This window comes from Leiobunum rupestre, chromosome 7 (assembly GCF_980474605.1).
Source record: "Leiobunum rupestre chromosome 7, qqLeiRupe1.1.hap1, whole genome shotgun sequence".
NCBI lineage: Eukaryota > Metazoa > Arthropoda > Arachnida > Opiliones > Sclerosomatidae > Leiobunum > Leiobunum rupestre.
The window spans coordinates 12,365,500-12,385,732 of NC_143390.1; the positions used below are offsets into that span (position 1 = coordinate 12,365,500).

The window sequence follows — 20,233 nt, forward strand, 5'->3', positions numbered from 1 at the left end:
ACGGCTACTTAGTTTCAAAGGCATACCAAGCTACAATCAAGCTCATTCAATCACTAATTAATTAAACTAGGTGGTTTACCCAGAAATCCTGCGCTTATAATTAAACTCCCAATACCCCCAGCGACCCTCTATTTTTTCCCGACGGTGGCGCCCCTCGACGTCTGAGAGAAAGCTATTGCGATGTCATAAGCGAAAAATAGGATTTCTCCTGGCCGAGCGACGGCGCGGATGCTTGAATATTTCTTGGCGCGTTTTCGTGAGAATTTCATATCTCTATAAGCGCAGCGACTAGCAGGATCTCTGGTTTACCGATATTCAATTAACTATAAATTACATGTAGTCATTTACTTAACGCGTTATATATAATTATGCTAACGTCAGAATTTAATTAGTAATTAATTACTTTTCAATTATTGATATTTTAAATTAAGTACGTTGCCAATTTTAAACAGTTGCTTCTTCAATTCAAGTTGCCAATTTTAAACAGTTACTTCTTCAATTCAATTAATTTCTAAAATAAAAATTTACAATAAACCAATTAACTTACCAGGAAACTATAGAGGTATACACTTGGAATGTCTAAGGTTCCATTGGGACGGTGATACGAAAGCGCGTCGAGGAAAAGGCGGGGCTTAACTACGTCATGTGTAAGACGTAACACGACATTTCTAATTCCATTTTCCTCGAGGTTTGACGCGAAAAGAATTCATCCTCATGGTAACAAATTGGAGATCCCGTTCGGATAACGTGGTTTTAATTGGGACGTCGTCAATGGTGTAGATATGGTTGGGTTTTTTTACCAAGGTGTAGGACCGAACATTCGTCAGAGTTGAAAGAGAGACCCTTAGAAGAAGCCCAGGAAACTACGGCGACTATATCTGACTGTAGCCTAAGGCAATCAGCAGTAGTTTTAATACAAAGGTAAAGTTTGGTGTAAACAGCAAAGAGTGCAGTAAAGGCCTCATGAATAGCATCAGGGAGAGAGTTAATTAAAACATTGAAAAGAAGGGGTGCAAGAATAGATCCCTGAGGGACCCCGGATAGAACTTCGGACCAGTCAGATGCCTCGCCATGAACAACAACGCGCTGTTTGCGGTGGGAGAGGTAGGAACTGTGCCAAGCAAGCGCGTCGCCACAAACACCAGCATCGCGAAGGGCGGAGAAAATAGCAGGGTGGGGGAAGGAATCGAAGGCTTTGGCGAAGTCCAGAAAAATAACATCGACGCTAAAGCCTTGGTCCAGCCAGCTCGACCAATGATTAGTGGCGGACAAGAGGTTGGTAAGGCAAGAGCGTTTCGGGAGAAAGCCATGTTGGGCAGTGGAAAAGAAGTTGGAGGAGTGCAAAATAGTACTTAACTGGTCGTGGGCTAGAGCATAGACTAATACAATGGCTAGAGATACAGAGAGTTTAGGGACATGGTTCAGAACACTAATAGAGCGAAAGTTAGAGGGAAGAAAACGTGAACCTTTTTTGGCCTCCTTCCAGGAAGGGGGCAGGGTACAACACGAGAAGGAAAGAGAGATAAGTATTTAAAGGGGGAAAGCGAGAGACTCAGCACAGTTGCGAAGTAGCAGAGGATGGACAGCATCAGAGCCGGGGCATTTATCAGTTTGGAGTTTGTTATTATTATTATTATTATTATTAATAGATAAAGGATATCCGACGGCTCGCAACTAAATTTATCGAAGGTGACGGGCAGGGAAATGCGAGGGGGCTAGGGACGAACGGTTGGGTTTGGACGGCTGAGGCGAAGTAGTTATTAAAAACATTAGCAGCCTCCTTGGGAGTAACTGTAAAGGGACCGTCAGATTTTTGGACCTCAAAAAGTTTATAACGTGTCACGCGGAATTTATTTATGTGGGAGTAAAATGACTTGGGGTTACTGGTGATGAGTTTGGACAGAGTAGCCTCAGACTTCCGTCTTAGTGTGCGCAAATGATTTGAATGACCATTGCGGGCTTTTCGATAAATATCCAGCTGACGAGAGATAACGGGAAGGGTAGCTAAGCGTTTTTTGATAGAGATAAGCGATGCAACGCTTGGGTTTTAGTTCTACGGCTTAAGGCAGTACGGCGCGGGAGAATGGGCCTACGATTGGGACTGGTAGCCGGGATAAAGGAGCAAATTCCAGCTTGGAGAACTACTGGATATCACGAGTGACCAGTCAATTTTTGAGAAAAATGCATTAAGTGAAGAGTAATCACCATTAAAAAAATTGGGCTTAGGGCGAAAAATGGGAGAGTCACAAGCAAGTGCCAAGGAAAAACAAAGAATAACATGGTCACTGGAGCCAGGAGGGGGCAGGGTTGTCACATTAGAGACAAGATCAGGGTCCGATGAGAATATTAAGTCTAGAATATTGTCACGACACAATGCACCGCCATTTCTAGAGGGAGATAACACAAATTGAGTGAGAGAATTTTCATTAATTCAGTCATGAAACAGTTGGGTTTGAGTATTGGCACCGATTGCCGTAGAGGAGTTAAACCAGTCAATAAATGGGTAATTAAAATCGCCGAGGAGAAGGAGGGCAAGGCGATTAATATCACAGTGGGAGCAAAGAGCATTAATTAAGGAGATAACATAGTGATTGTTTGTATAGTTGACATTGTTAGAGCGGTATAATACACAGACAATCGTACTTAAAGGGCAACGCAAGTGGTCATGCAGGGGGGGAACTATGTTTTCTTCAACAAGCCGTAAGTAGGTTTTCCAAGGATGATTTTATACAGCGCGAAAGCCTTATTCTCCTTGGTGTAGCCACGTGGCGCAATTTCGCTCTCATTCGCGAATTTTTCGATTTTCTTCGCTGAGTTAGCTCGCAATCAACGAACCCAGGAATTTAGGCCTAGCTTAATTTATTTATTATGGAGAAAAGAACTGGGTTAGTTTCCGAGAGTTGGACTTTGATATTTTCGATTTAACAATGTTTTGGAATAAAATTATTTGTGAATTGAATATTTTTAATAATGGAAGTTGAAACATTAGGCCTTGGACGCGGTAAATCTCTGCCGCTAGCCTCACATTGGATTAAGAAAATTCAACACCACACACACTCCTATATCCCGTCTCCCTTAACAATTTCCCTATCATTATACCCCGACAGAATATTTATCTTTTTTTATTACATTTATTTTGTAGAAGTTTAGGATCCGATTTATCGGTAAGCACTCAGACTTCACTTTCCTCGGCCATTTTCGCGACTAAAGAATGCATGGATTTTGCGTAAAAACCGCGAGAGGCGCATTTATACAAAATAAATTCGGCAAATATGGTTCTGCTTTTTTTACAGAGGGAAAGGCTATGGCAGATAGCGCATGCGCAGTCGTTCTTTTTATCTATAAGATAATTTACCCCCCTGCATGGTCACTTGCGTTGCCCTTTAAGGTTGGAGTAGTAATTTGTACCGCAATAGATTCAACACCATGGAGGTCAGTTCCGGCCAGACAGTCTATACCTTTTAAAATAATTTTAACGTTCTTCGCGAAAGAAGTGTAGTGATACCTACACTGAGAAAAAAAACTGTCGTTGCTACAGGACATTTTTACATGGAGATACGGCACAACACGTTTACAGAATAGTTCAGTAAATATTACCACGTTTTTGTAGTTTTCAAAGGGAAAATGTACAGGAATAACGTTTATTCAATAAAAACAGGTATTTACCGTAACAAGTACCGGAGAGGTTTTTAAACCCATTATCATACTTTGAATCTGTAAATATTACAGGTAAAATGTCTGTAAACTCTTCAGTTCACAATGGAAATTTTACATTAATATAGTGCATTCGCTAAGTAAGTTAGCTTACGTTAAAAGTACAGTTCGATGCCGTAAAAAGGTTTTACATAATTTAAAACTGTACGTTTTACATATATGCGAAGCGTAAAATATTCGTGTTTGAAGGGATAAATTCGCAAGTTCATAACGAGATGAAAAATATATTTTTTTAAATTTTAGACCGCATTTTTTACATACCACTATAAGTATGATCATTTATATTCTCGAAACTTTATTTTTTATGATTGTATGTTTTTCAAATGAAAATATAATTCATTGCGTAGGTCTCCGCGAATTGTTACTAGATTTTGCATGGGATGTCAGATAACAGTACCCGCAAAATCGAAACGCTTTCAAAAGTAAAAGTAACTCTTACAAAATAATAATTAAAGTAAAAACTGTTTATTCTTACCCTCGACTCCTGCCTTCTACAAGCCCCCCCCCCCCCCGTTCTACAACGCAATCTGTTCCGGATCGCCTGGCTTTGGCCTATGCTGAAACCATAAGCCCCGAAATTTCGACTGAGAACCTTTTTTAACATGCATTTCTTGTTATTTTTATATCTCTAAAACTATTGGTCCTAGGCGAAATCTAAAACCACCACTGGATTCCTGACGTCGGAAACATGTGCCATTTACATGTTTCGATATAATGGGGTTTTTTTTTAAGTGCTTAATCATTAGTTTAAAGAAATGCGATTTTTTCAGCGACGCTCTTAACAAATTCCCGTTTCGCGGTACCGGCTACTTGGGGAGCGACAACGGGGGAGACAGTCGATTCACAGAGAAGGGAGAGAGAGAGAGAGAATACGAGGCGGGAAAGGCGTCGGGGCATAGCGGAGTGAACAAGGAAACAAAAATAAAAAGAGTGGAATTTCAATAGTTTTGGAAATACTACCGAAATTAAATACTATTATAAATAACTATAAGTGAAAAATACAGCAATTCCAAAATTCTTAGTATTTTTTTTTGTAAAATTAATTAAAATGACAAGATAATGAATTCGAGGAATTTAAGTAATATTATTAGAGGAATTTAAGTAAGATTATTAGAGGAATTTAAGTAAGATTATTAGAGGAATTTAAGTAAGATTATTAGAGGAATTTAAGTAAGATTATTAGAGGAATTTAAGTAAGATTATTAGAGGAATTTAAGTAAGATTATTAGAGGATTTTAAGTAATATAAATTATTTGATATGAAAAGCAGAGAAAATGTTCAAACTGAAAGTAAAATTAAAATAAAAATATTAATAAGAGATATATGCGGAAGCGAGATTCGAACTCACGCCTGTTAGCTTTAAGCGTGCGTCCTTAACCATTTAACGGCCTCTTCGCTGTGAGAATAGTTCAAAAAGCAAAATGCGTATATATACAAAAGCGTCCCAGTCTTAATGATTAATTGAGAAAGAAATAGCCAGAAATAACAAAATTACAATTACATACAGGTCAAATCGCTAATTATTTTATTGTACAAACTCAATTTGCAACTAGATTTTGTATTATTTATGAATTTTCTTTAAATTTGACTAGAAATTAAACCCGTTTTGCCTGAATGCTCGTATTTTCTCGACGTCATTCGGCCATATTTTTTATATTTCATTTCTAGCCAGGAAGGCGAAAAACGCATGGGCCTACTGTTGAAACGAATATACTTCAACCTGTGGTGCCACGTCAATTGGCTGTTGTATAGTGCTCTTGATGATCTACACAACGCAAACTAAGAGGAATTTCCCCCGCTTGGCTACGTTTTTTCGCGTTCCCAATCATACCCACCCACACACATACCCACCCACACACATGGACGACACTAAAGTACACGATTCATAAAAATCTAGTAACGTCGTTTTTTTAGTTTCGGTTTTGTCCGTCCTTGAATATACGCTTAGCTGTCGCTTCATTTTAATGAAATAATTAGTTTTAAATTCGGTAATTCGCTTAACTTTCGTTTTACTTCATTAAAAGGATACCCCAGTTCAACTAAACAAGGTAATAAAATTTAAGCCAAGTAAAAACACTAAATACGCTTCCAATTCCAAACTAATATACTTCGTTAAAGGGCAACGCAAGTGAGCTGGCAAAATGTGTGTAAAGTCAGTAAAGTGCGAAATTTACGGTTGACTCTGCCCGCCTCTGCCAAGGCCGAGTGAGGGGTTGGGGGGAGGGGATGAAAAGCAAGCTGCTTTTTCTTTTTTTGCCAGCTCACTTGCGTTGCCCTTTAAGTCTTAGCTGTTCTAAACAGTGTTTCCATATGAAACCAATTTGGTATCACCTAAATAAATATTATTACGTTCCATTTAATCTTTTTTCTCCTTCTGAAAAAAAAAGTGCTAGCCACTGAAAGGCAAATTTATTAGTGTTTGTCGTATTTTCTGGCCATTTTTTATAAAATTATTTAGTTTCCGACTGGAAAGCTTATATATATTCCAAATTTCTAATTATTTCCACGAAGGCCTATTGGTTCGAGTAACTCACTATTGTTATTAATTCTTCTAAACTTGTTAGGTTTTATCTTTTTTATCCCTTTTACGGTGAACTTTTTCACCTTTTCGCGCTTGTAATGTTCTGGGAAAAATTGTGGGGTGTGAGGGGATACCCCTAAGCCAGTCCTAAAAATTACATTATTGCAATTTTAAATTCACATCATTAGCGCCTCTGAATTTCAATCGCGGGCTTTGATTTCTTTCGCATGCATTCTGGAAGTTTACTTGCATTAAATAAGGCTTCCCTTTGCATATACACTTACAACCGATCAGGTCTTTTTTCCATTTTACAGAATCGAGCGAACATAACTTAAAGGTAAATATTTTACTTTTCCGTATTAGTAAATTTTAGAGGATAATTCAATATTTAATATCAAAAACCTTTATTTTGCGTATAACTACTATTAGAGACTCGGTAACGTCTTTAATCTGTAACTGGACTGAAGGACTAACACAACGTTCCAAGTCAAAAAGTAATTACGGTAAGTTGTATGAACATAAGCTATTTACTACCTTGAAAAATTGAATTTATTTTAATTAGATTTTTAAGCGAAATATAATTTTGATTTAAGTTGTTTTTCATTTTGTTTAAAATTGTATAAAATCACCTTGATTGTGTTTGTCGTTTTTAGGGTTGTAGATAAATTTGGGTAATTTGGAAGAATATGCCCGCAACCGAGCCCGCCACACTCTTTCCACTTCGCTGATTGGATGACAGTATTCCACGGATATCATACAATTTTTACATCGATTTTTTTAATATAATGTTTTTTTTAGGTTCGTAGTCGTTATAAATCCGGAAAACCCCAAAGATTTATTTAATACCAAAGTTATTGGATTGATTAATAAATTGTCGGCTCTCGAGTGGACCCAGCCTAAAATTACTGGCATTTAACCTTATTTTTGTGAATTTCATTCAAGTTGTTAAGTAATTGCAACGGTAGTTTCTGAAATAAAATATGAAAACACTACCATAAATGAGAGAAAATCTTTATTTTTTAATTAGTGAAGTTCATGTAAAACACACAACTCCGAACTGTATATTTTACTTATTCTTCTATACAATAAACATAATTTACTATAAAATGAACTGTACTTCGAGCTGTTTATTTTTCATATTCTTTACGATAATAAACACAACTTAAAGTAACAATGTACAGTACTCCGAATGTATATTTTACATTCATTAAATAAACAAAACTACCCGTAAAATCTACAGTTCTCCAAACCGTGTATTTTACACATTCTTCGATACAATAAACATAACTAACTGTAAAATTTACAGTCATTTGAGCTGTATATTTAACATAATCATCACTAAAATAAACATAATCTACTGTACAATCTACAGTTCTTATAACTCTATATTTTAGATATTCTTAATGAGAATAAACTTAACTTACTGTACAATCTACAATACTACCAATTGTATAAATTACACGATCTTCAATATAATACACATAATTTACTGTAAAATATACAGTAAATTGAGCTGTATATTTTACATATTCTTCAATATAATAAACATAACTACCCGTAAAATCCACAATACTGCAGACTGTATATTTCACATACTCTTCAATACAATAAACATAACTTACGGTCAAATATACTGTGGGCTGACCAGTAGTTTAAACGTTTTTAACTCGAAACTTTTCTTTAGTTTATGTAAAATGTACAAAGTTACCTACTGTAATTTTTTTATATTTTCCTGTAAAAATCATATCATCTACCGTAAACGTTTTACTGTAATATTTACATATTTTTCGACGTACATAAATTTGACGAAAGGCCAGGTACAATCTACATAAAGACATGGACACTCTTGGGTCCGTGATTTTCCTGTAAAATCGACCGAATATTTTTATCTCAGTGTAATTTCAGGTTTTGCATGGTTATAAAAGAGATAATCAGGTAAGCTAATAATATAATAACCATGAATAGGCTTAATGACGAGTTTTCGTCGAATTAGGGTAGCGAGGCGCGAGAGTTTTTCTCGTGAGTTTTCCCGCTTTAAGACAAGCCCATTTCTACGAGCTTCATCACGGCCGTAAAAATCTTCCTTAGACATTACAAGTGTATACCTATATAGTTTCCTGAACTTACTCATATACTTAACAGGTTATTCTTGTAACTAATTCAAAATCGGCATAAACACTTTATTTCGTAAATTTAAGGTATGTTAAATCTAGGAGCAACAAACACAACAACCCACACAAGGAGAACGCAACCCGTCAATAGTCGTGGATTTTCTTGTGTACGTTTTTCATTGGCTAGACGCTTTAGCACCTGCTGCCGTCGGAAGGGGAAAATTCGGAAATTGTCTTCCCCCCCCCCGCCCGTAAAACGTTCATCGTAAAGGCTCGTGACGCTCGTCCAATGAAATTCGTACACAACCCTTCGTTAGCGTGTTTAAAGGCTAGCTGCGGTCTCCTTGTGTTTGTTGCTCCTAGGTTAAATTAAGTTCATAATCACGAAATTCTTTATTTATTAATTTAATGTATGTTTTTAGAATGTACACATTTTGGTTGTTGCAAGATTATTTCTTAAAATTAATTCCACCCTGATTCGGTATGATTCCATGATTTGGGTATGATTCCAGATTCCAGGTATGATTCCAGATTCCAGGTATGATTCCAGCATGATTCAGTATGATTCCATGATTTGGGTATGATTCCAGATTCCAGGTATGATTCCAGCATGATTCAGTATGATTCCAGGATTTGGGTATGATTCCAGATTCCAGGTATGATTCCAGCATGATTCGGTATGATTCCATGATTTGGGTATGATTCAAGATTCCAGGTATGATTCCATGATTTGAGTATGATTCCAGATTCCATGTATGATTCCAGATTCCATGTATGATTCCAAGTTCCATGTATGATTCCATGACTTGGGTATGATTCCAGATTCCAGGTATGATTCGGTATGATTCAAGATTCCAGGTATGATTCCAGCATGATTCAGTATGATTCCATGATTTGGGTATGATTCCAGATTCCAGGTATGATTCCAGCATGATTCAGTATGATTCCATGATTTGGGTATGATTCCAGATTCCAGGTATGATTCCAGCATGATTCAGTATGATTCCATGATTTTAGAGATTCGAAGTTGATTCCCTTACAATTCCATGATTCGAACACGATTTTTTGATTCTGAAAAATGTATGATTCCCGCCTAGATTCCTGCGATTCGGAATCAAGGAATCAGGGTCTGTATAGTGGCGGCGGAATAGGGGGGTACAGGGGTACATTGTACCCCCCAGATTTCACTAGGGGGGTACAATGTATGTATTTGTACCCCCCCAAATTGCACTCTGAAAAATATCATTTTCTAAATGCATAATGATTATATAAAACTTTGGTTATGGAGAAACCAAAAAGCGAAACTTTTGGAGTCTAGGCAGCTCGATGTAAATGAAATCATTCAACGAGCTTAATACGAACTTCGTATTTCGATGATACAAACGTCTATTTGAAATTTGCAATATTAACAAATTGCTTTTTTGTTTAACACTGAACACACGAAGAAAGAAAAAATAGTTATATTATACAGATTATACACTCTTTTTTTGTGAATTTTGCTGGGCGCGTTCATGTGGAGTTTACCCCCCTTAACCCCCATTCTCCATATCCTGGGACCAAAGACCAGAGCCTAGACCCCCACCGGTGGTTCCAGGTAATGGCCGACTAGCGGGCGGCCAAAAAGAGGGGTCGAAAAGACCGCGAAAAAGAGTGTTATCGCGAAATATTTTTTGAAGAGGGAGGAGGTACAAATGTGTAGTTAAACATACTTTAGGGCTAAGAGTCAGTAAACTAGCTGATGACCGTGATATTACGCTTAGCTGAGTTAATTCTGAATTACCGAAATGGTTTTACATGGACGGACAGAAAAACTGATTAACAATTATCCCAATTTCAACTTTCCAACATTGGCAACTCTGCTTTGCAACGGTTTCTCAGGACGGTGTTGGCACGGCGCCTATTTTGGTCAATTTCGTGCCACGATTCGGTTTTCTATTAAAATTAAATAAGTAGACTAGTGCAAAAGATAATAAATGGGTTTACTGTGTTTACCATTTTCCAGTTATAGTAATCTGGAAACCATTAATGTAAGTTGTTCTTTATTAATTTTCGCCTTGAGTGTTTAATAACCTACACTAGCGGAATTTTCACTAAAATTTGCTTAAAGGTTAACCTTTGTAACAAGTAAACAACTTAATACATTCTTTTGAAACTTCGGCGCAATCGGTATTCGAATTTAGTTTAAATGAGGCATATTTTTAAACCAGGGCAGACGACGAAATTCACGGAAAGGTATGTTTAAACTAGATTCAAAGCAGTAGTAATAATCGTTATTGGCAGTACAGTAAAACTACCAATAGAGACTTGGCACTCCGTAGCTTTGGCCATGGCCGCCATTGTGGTCATATTTTTCTCCCCACTATAAAAACTATAAAAAAAAAACTGACGTAGCACTGCCAAGTCCCAATTACTACAGATCGCAAATCTACATAACTGGACATGCGTCAGATTTATAGCCCGGTGTACCGGTAAGATTGAAACCATACCACCGGAGGTCTATCATCATAATGCCCTACGCCAGCGTCCACAAGCCCGGACAGGTGACAAAACCAGCATGGGTAGCAGAACCCCACTACTGATGGCCGCACCCTTGACGCAAGCCGCTCAACCCAGCAGAAGGTGCAGCAATGGGCCGACCAGCGCGCCACTTCGCACACAGCAGTGGGAATGAGAGCGGATGCTCTGGAAACTGCTGCCGACACCCTACCTACGGAGGTAGAGAGCCAAACCCATTGGAAAGAGCTCCTAAAGGGGAACGGCGAGCACACCAGTCCAAGTAACCCGGCACAGCTGGCACCGGATATCCCGGTGGGAGCCCAAAAGGCCGAGAAACAGGACCGCCGTACTCTCATACGGAGGCTCGCAGCCCCACAGCAGGCTACCCAATCCGCCGAGGCGGCCAGATTGCCTGGACCTTCTCCGTTAGCCTGGGCCGAAGCCCAGTTACCAGCCCACACCCATCTACATAACTGTCTTTTGTCCTCCCCCCCCCCCCGCGTTAAAAAGTTGAACGCGTTTGCTTGTTTGTACCCCCCCTAAAAATTGGCTTCCGCCGCCACTGGGTCTGTACATGATTCCTTGAAGTGACGGACCCCTCGTATCAAGTACATTTGACGGAAAGATACTGACAGGAATTTCCGGTAAATCGGCGGTGGAAATTTCGTCGATTCAAGACCCAATGAGCTTCATAGATTGAAAAGGCACACGTGCACTCACACGGGTGAAAAGCCTTACTCGTGTGAGGTGAGCGGTGCATGACCCAGTGATCTTCGTAGCTTGAAAAGGCCCGCGCCCCCTCACATGGGTGAAACGCCTTACTCGTGTAAGGTGTGCGGTGCAAGACCCAATGAGCTTCGTAGATTGAAAAGTAACGCGCCCACACACACACGTGAAACGCCTTACTCGTGTGAGGTGAGCGGTGTTAGACCCAGTGATCTTCGTAGTTTGAAAAAGCATGTGCGCAGTCACACGGGTGAAAAGCTTTACACGTGTGACGTGTATTGTAAAAATTTTACTCAGTCTGGTCATTTGAAAAGACACAAGCGTGCCTTAACAATTAGTGCATCGAAACATTTCATGGACGCAGTTAAAAAATTGTTTAAATTCTAATAGTTTCTTAAAGTATTAAATGTGTGTTCGTAACTAAGTCATTCCATTTTTAAATAAAAGAACATAGCATAAGATGTACCCGATACTAATCTATTTTTTAAATATTTCTATTTTGTTAAATTGTAAATTCATCTCTTAATAAAATATATTTTTTTAAGTAAAAGAACCAATAATATTCTCATGATACAGGGTACTTTACCCAGTAAGAAACCAGTATACAGTGTACATGGTTACAATTTCGCCTTGATCAAAATTGCAATCCAAATATGTTATATTTGATCCAATGTAATGTATGAAATTTCGTTCCAATTTGATCAAAATTATTACTGAAATCGCTGTGATTTCCGCTACCAATGGAATCTGAATAATAATTAATTCAAATCTACCTTATACTGTATACACGTTTACTTTAACACAGTGCAGTTCTTTTAATACAACTTAAGTTTAGTGCGTTTGATATTTAGAAATTTACGATCAGACTTTCCAAAATTAGAAATTTGAGAAATACACTTTTTTAACACGGTATGCTCAAGCGCAGTGACCGACGCGCCATCTACTTTTAGAAAAGTTAAATACTTAGTTTTAATGTGTTTTATTCCCGTTTGTACTAATCTTAAAAACTATCTTCTTCGAATCGTAGATAAAATTTGTTAAAAATAAATAAAAAATTGGTCCGATCCAAATAGACGCTTCAATGAAACATCTCCAAAGAAATTACCAAGAAGTAATATTTCCGAGAGCAAGGACCTGCAAGTTACTGTTTATATAGTGCTTGTTGAAATAATAATACTTCCAATGGTATGAAAAAAGTGTTTCCTTTTAACATATGTAACATAATTACTCATAAGTATGCCACTAGCTCTATTTCTTCATTAACGGTTTGTTTCACAGATATTGCGTCATCCGTACCCTACGTAATATTTGATGTAATATTTGACGTATCATGGTTTTTTTGGTCATTTTTGACGGATCATGTTTTTTTTGTCATTTTTGACGGATCATGGTTTTTTTTATCATTTTTGACGGATCATGTTTTTTTTGTCATTTTTGACGGATCATGATTTTTTGTCATTTTTGACGGATCATGGTTTTTTTGGTCATTTTTGACGGATCATGGTTTTTTTTGGTCATTTTTGACGGATCATGGTTTTTTTGTGGCATTTTTGACGGATCATTTTTTTGTCATTTTTGACGGATCATGGTTTTTTTGGCATTTTTTTCGGATCATGGTTTTTTGGCATTTTTGACGGATCATGGTTTTTTTTGTCATTTTTGACGGATCATGGTTTATTTGTAATTTTTGACGGATCATGGGTTTTTTTTTGTCATTTTTGACCGATCATGGTTTTTTTTTGTCATTTTTGACGGATCATGGTTTTTTTTGTCATTTTTGACGGATCATGGTTTTTTTGTCATTTTTGACGGATCATGGTTTTTTGTCATTTCTTATTTTTACAGAATAGCCTCCCTTGTAAGACGTTGTGTATTTAAAAATCTATCTCTAATGGAGTTACCGCTGTGGAAAGATCTTCCGGCAGAGTGAGAGAAAAGAAAAGGCAACCGAAACAAGTATCAAAACTTAACAGGAACACGGATAGAACAAATACGTGATTTTTAAAAACCAACTTAATTTATCTGAACAAATGAAAAATATCTCAGAAATTCCATTACATTTCCTAATAATGGATTTTCTAAACCTTCTAAGAAATGTGCTAGTAAGCCCACAAGTTATTATGGTATCATTAGATACTCTAAATTCTTTTCAATAAGAATAGAACAATAATTTAAATCGCAAGTTACGGACCATTCTTCCGTTGGATTTTGCTTGGTTCGTAAATATATCAATAGAAATAATTTAGGTAGTTTAAAGCACTTCATTCAATTGGAGTTGCCAAGAGTGGACGACTTCGACGCTTCAAGAGATTTAGAAGATGAAATTACTTATAATTATTTTGGTAAAATTGTAACATTTCATATTTAAAAGCAACGTTAATTATAATCCTATATTATAGGTTTGGGCTTTACGCTAAGTAATTTCTGTGGACTGGCCTAATTTTATAGAAGCTGGTACCACCTTTTATCTTTTTAAACTTGATCAGACTTAAATATTAAATACACAGGTCCACTTCTACCAACAGACACACAACTACCACCAGACTCAAAATCCGTTCCAGCTCCGCTTCTACCAACAGACGTAAAAACGGAACCAAGTCCACAACTACCACCAGACTCAAAATCTGATCCTGCTCAGCTTCTACCAACAGACACACAACTACCACCAGACTCAAAATCCGTTCCAGTTCCGCTTCTACCAACAGATGTAAAAACGGAACCAAGTCCACAACTACCACCAGACTCAAAATCCGTTCCAGCTCCGCTTCTACCAACAGACGTAAAAACGGAACCAAGTCCACAACTACCACCAGACTCAAAATCTGATCCTGCTCAGCTTCTACCAACAGAGACACAACTACCACCAGACTCAAAATTCGATCCAGCTCCGCTTCTAGCAACAGACACACCACTACCACCAGACTCAAAATTCGATCCAGCTCCGCTTCTACCAACAGATGTAAAAACGGAACCAAGTCCACAACTACCACCCGACTCAAAATCCGTTCCAGCTCCGCTTCTACCAACAGATGTAAAAACGGAACCAAGTCCACAACTACCACCAGACTCAAAATCCGTTCCAGCTCCGCTTCTACCAACAGACGTAAAAACGGAACCAAGTCCACAACTACCACTAGACTCAAAATCTGATCCTGCTCAGCTTCTACCAACAGAGACACAACTACCACCAGACTCAAAATTCGATCCAGCTCCGCTTCTACCAACAGACACACCACTACCACCAGACTCAAAATTCGATCCAGCTCCGCTTCTACCAACAGATGTAAAAACGGAAGCAAGTCCACAACTACCACCCGACTCAAAATCCGTTCCAGCTCCGCTTCTACCAACAGATGTAAAAACGGAACCAAGTCCACAACTACCACCCGACTCAAAATCCGTTCCAGCTCCGCTTCTACCACCAGACTCAAAATTCGATCCAGCTCAGCTTCTACCACCAGAATCAAAATCCGTTCCAGCTCTGCTTCTACCAACAGACGTAAAAACGGTTCTAGTTTCAACTGAAGCCAGTCCATCTCCGCCAAAGGCGGTGACGATTTAACCCCAAAAGGCGATTGTACCAGATTCATCTCCCACACAGGCGAATGATTACGCCACCACTTCAGAATCGAAACCACGGCCAGAATCCGACTCTGTTCCGTTCAAACCAAGTGTCAAGCCGATTGATAGAAGGCCAAAGACGTTGAGAACCATAGGACAAAGGGCAGTTGAAATTTGGGGTGTGGATCACCAAATCGTCAAGAGAATAAATTTTATGATCGACCTGCACAAGCTAGTTACTGATATACTACGACAAGCAATCACAGCGTTTAACCTCGACGAATGCCAGACAAAAGGACGAAGCTTCGAGCAACTGCTTTTTATTCTCGAAAGCCTTCGCGAACACATAATGGTTAAAGATGCAAAACAGGGAAAACACCGTGGTAATCTGCAGCGCGATAAAAAGATACCAAAAAAGTCTACAAAGCCCAAATGAAATTAATTATACCAAAGTAAGCGCAACTTCCAACCCGGACAATTATGGGCCCGAAGTAAACACAATCTCCATCTCGGACCGTTATAGTCCCAAAGGAAGGAAATTCCACGACTCGAACATTTTGGCTCCAATAGACATCACAAGGTCCCCGTTACGAAGACCACCAATATATGACAAATCTTCGATGGAAATAAATAAAATCAATGAATTTCAATTAAGACCATTTTTTAACAGTAATACATTTGACCAAAGCCATATTTAACCATATTTGACCATAAGTATTACCAAAAGTGACATAAGACCCAAAAGTGTGTCAACTCTACCTTTGCGTCCGTTAAAATATTTACTGAGAGCTAGTCTCACAATAGACTACAAAACCTACTAGTTGGAATAGTACTAGCAACGTTATATTTTGTCTATGGTCCGCCGCGATTTTATCTCTTCGATTTATTCTCACGTAGACATACGTTCTAAAACGCCTCACTCGGCATTATACCGTTCTGACACACTTTTGGGTCTTATGTCGCTTTTGGTATTGCATATCTTTGATTTCATATATTTGTTTTGGCCTATTAAACACATTAAAATTACAAAAATTTCAAATTTTATTTAGAAGTTTTGGCGGTTTATCGATTGTTTGATTATAATAAATATTGGAATTGGAATTTGATTTATATTGGGAAAATTTCGCGAGTAGGCCAATTTTTTACCAACAAACGCCGCTGTTCTAGGATAAAACAACATTTGATTGTAGGCGGTGCAATCAAGGGAGATCGTAAATACTAGTATAATAAACAATAAAATTCAAGTTTAAAACAAAACAAACTAATAAACATTTGAGTATATGAGCTGAATACATTTGTGAAAACCGCCTTGTAAGGTAATAAAAAAAATTGAAATCTAATAAATTAAATTAAATAAACAAGAGATCATAAAATACCTACCCATATTTTGTTAAAGAGTTAAGATCTCCTTAAAACGGCAAGGGAGTACACACTAAAGCTACAATCCCACACGTTCTGCCTATAGGCGTTTTCCAGCGTAGCTTTAACATCTCTTTTAACTTCAATATAAGCTATATGCAACCCAACAATCAACGCAACACAGATACTATAGGAACTTTAAGCGATTCGTTAAAATCCAAAGGATTTGACGAATAAAGCGAAACAAAATGTCTTTCGCAACACTGTTTTACGTAATATCAAACTTGTACTTGCATATTTAACCAATATAAATAAATCTACATTTCTTATTTCTTTCGTTTAGGTTTTGACGATCTCGATGTTTATCCAATTCGTACGGAGTAAGATACAATTTTGAAAACCGATAATTTTTAAATATTAAATTTATTTATTTAATTAACTCTATTTAGTGGCACCATCGGCTCCCAAAGAGAAAAACGAATTTTCAGATTTGGTTCGCGACATCGAAAAGATATTGGAGTTGGGGAAAAAGGTGTTGTTAGAATCGACGCCGATAGTGCTAAATATTACAAAAACCATTATCCATGGTGCTTCGAAGGAACTTGGAGATCTCATCGATAAAATTAGTAAGCTTAGCCCTCTTCCGGCTTCCGTCGAACATCTTTACATTTAAATATATTACTTATTTTCAGTGAGTAAAAAATTAAGAAAATAACAACAGTTAGAAGTTGCACTATGTATAACGATATTAATAAACGATAAATGAAAACTTCGTTTGTAGAAATATTGTGTTCCACGACGCGGTTCCAAATCAAAAGGCTTATTATAATACAGGATTGACAGGATTTTATCTCAAAAGGGGTTCGAACTTTGCAGCCCTCATAGAGATCTAACAGCGCCTTAAAACACAACACTGGTATTTGAAAGATATGGCCTAAAATAATAAATCTTTTGTGGCTCGATATAGCAAATCATATTCTACGAAACTAGTAAAATTCTAGGTGTGGCCGTTTAAGTTTTGAACCTCTCCATCTTGAGACTTAAAATAAATGTTAGTTGTGCACCCCCTCCATCTTCAGACTTAAAATAAATGTTAGTTGTGCACCCCCTCCATCTTGAGACTTAAAATAAATGTTAGTTTTGAACCCCCTCCATCTTGAGACTTAAAATAAATAATAGTTTTTCACCCCCTCCATCTTCAGACATAAAATAAATTTTAGTTTTGCACCCACTCCATCTTCAGACTTAAAATAAATGTTAGTTGTGCACCCCCTCCATCTTGAGACTTCAAATAAATGTTAGTTGTGCACCCCCTCCATCTTGAGACTTAAAATAAATGTTAGTTTTTCACCCCCTCCACCTTCAGACTTAAAATAAATGTTAGTTGTGCACCCCCTCCATCTTGAGACTTAAAATAAATGTTAGTTGTGCACCCCCTCCATCTTGAGACTTAAAATAAATATTAGTTTTTCACCCCCTCCACCTTCAGACTTAAAATAAATGTTAGTTGTGCACCCCCTCCATCTTGAGACTTAAAATAAATGTTAGTTTTTCACCCCCTCCACCTTCAGACTTAAAATAAATGTTAGTTTTTCACCCCCTCCATCTTCAGACATAAAATAAATTTTAGTTTTGCACCCCCTCCATCTTGAGACTTAAAATAAATGTTAGTTTTGAACCCCCTCCATCTTCAGACATAAAATAAATTTTAGTTTTTCACCCCCTCCATCTTCAGACTTAAAATAAATGTTAGTTGTGCACCCCCTCCATCTTGAGATTTAAAATAAATGTTAGTTGTGCACCCCCTCCATCTTGAGACTTAAAATAAATGTTAGTTTTTCACCCCCTCCACCTTCAGACTTAAAATAAATGTTAGTTGTGCACCCCCTCCATCTTGAGACTTAAAATAAATGTTAGTTTTTCACCCCCTCCACCTTCAGACTTAAAATAAATGTTAGTTTTTCACCCCCTCCATCTTCAGACATAAAATAAATTTTAGTTTTGCACCCCCTCCATCTTGAGACTTAAAATAAATGTTAGTTTTGAACCCCCTCCATCTTGAGACTTAAAATAAATGTTAGTTTTTCACCCCCTCCATCTTCAGACTTAAAATAAATGTTAGTTGTGCACCCCCTCCATCTTGAGACTTAAAATAAATGTTAGTTTTTCACCCCCTCCATCTTCAGACATAAAATAAATTTTAGTGTTGCACCCCCTCCATCTTCAGACATAAAATAAATTTTAGTTTTGCACCCCCTCCATCTTGAGACTTAAAATAAATGTTAGTTTTGAACCCCCTCCATCTTGAGACTTAAAATAAATGATAGTTTTTCACCCCCTCCATCTTCAGACATAAAATAAATTTTAGTTTTGCACCCCCTCCATCTTCAGACTTAAAATAAATGTTAGTTGTGCACCCCCTCCATCTTGAGACTTAAAATAAATGTTAGTTGTGCACCCCCTCCATCTTGAGACTTAAAATAAATGTTAGTTTTTCACCCCCTCCACCTTCAGACTTAAAATAAATGTTAGTTGTGCACCCCCTCCATCTTGAGACTTAAAATAAATGTTAGTTTTTCACCCCCTCCACCTTCAGACATAAAATAAATGTTAGTTTTTCACCCCCTCCATCTTCAGACTTAAAATAAATTTTAGTTTTGCACCCCCTCCATCTTGAGACTTAAAATAAATGTTAGTTTTGAACCCCCTCCATCTTCAGACATAAAATAAATTTTAGTTTTTCACCCCCTCCATCTTCAGACTTAAAATAAATGTTAGTTGTGCACCCCCTCCATCTTGAGATTTAAAATAAATGTTAGTTGTGCACCCCCTCCATCTTGAGACTTAAAATAAATGTTAGTTTTTCACCCCCTCCACCTTCAGACTTAAAATAAATGTTAGTTGTGCACCCCCTCCATCTTGAGACTTAAAATAAATGTTAGTTTTTCACCCCCTCCATCTTCAGACTTAAAATAAATGTTAGTTGTGCACCCCCTCCATCTTGAGACTTAAAATAAATGTTAGTTGTGCACCCCCTCCATCTTGAGACTTAAAATAAATGTTAGTTTTTCACCCCCTCCACCTTCAGACTTAAAATAAATGTTAGTTGTGCACCCCCTCCATCTTGAGACTTAAAATAAATGTTAGTTTTTCACCCCCTCCACCTTCAGACATAAAATAAATGTTAGTTTTTCACCCCCTCCATCTTCAGACTTAAAATAAATTTTAGTTTTGCACCCCCTCCATCTTGAGACTTAAAATAAATGTTAGTTTTGAACCCCCTCCATCTTCAGACATAAAATAAATTTTAGTTTTTCACCCCCTCCATCTTCAGACTTAAAATAAATGTTAGTTGTGCACCCCCTCCATCTTGAGACTTAAAATAAATGTTAGTTTTGAACCCCCTCCATCTTCAGACATAAAATAAATTTTAGTTTTTCACCCCCTCCATCTTCAGACTTAAAATAAATGTTAGTTGTGCACCCCCTCCATCTTGAGACTTAAAATAAATGTTAGTTTTGAACCCCCTCCATCTTCAGACATAAAATAAATTTTAGTTTTTCACCCCCTCCATCTTCAGACATAAAATACATTTTAGTTTTTCACCCCCTCCATCTTCAGACTTAAAATAAATGTTAGTTGTGCACCCCCTCCATCTTGAGATTTAAAATAAATGTTAGTTGTGCACCCCCTCCATCTTGAGACTTAAAATAAATGTTAGTTTTTCACCCCCTCCACCTTCAGA

At 37.5% G+C, this 20,233-nt stretch overlaps 1 protein-coding gene and 1 long non-coding RNA gene across 2 annotated transcripts; both read left to right on the forward strand.

Moving 5' to 3' along the window:
- The first annotated feature begins 1,071 nt into the window (after nt 1-1,071).
- LOC149934473 (uncharacterized) lies at nt 1,072-15,322 on the forward strand. The gene is made up of 3 exons (XM_090153461.1): nt 1,072-1,348; nt 13,815-13,910; nt 14,076-15,322. The coding sequence occupies exons 1-3, from the start codon at nt 1,072-1,074 to the stop codon at nt 15,128-15,130; spliced, it is 1,428 nt and encodes a 475-aa protein (XP_090009587.1). The 3' UTR covers nt 15,131-15,322.
- A 1,246-nt stretch (nt 15,323-16,568) lies between these two features.
- LOC149934474 (uncharacterized) lies at nt 16,569-17,260 on the forward strand. The gene is made up of 4 exons (XR_016472287.1): nt 16,569-16,760; nt 16,832-16,868; nt 16,938-17,114; nt 17,181-17,260. It is a non-coding gene; the product is annotated as an uncharacterized LOC149934474 (long non-coding RNA).
- Nucleotides 17,261-20,233: the final 2,973 nt, after the last annotated feature.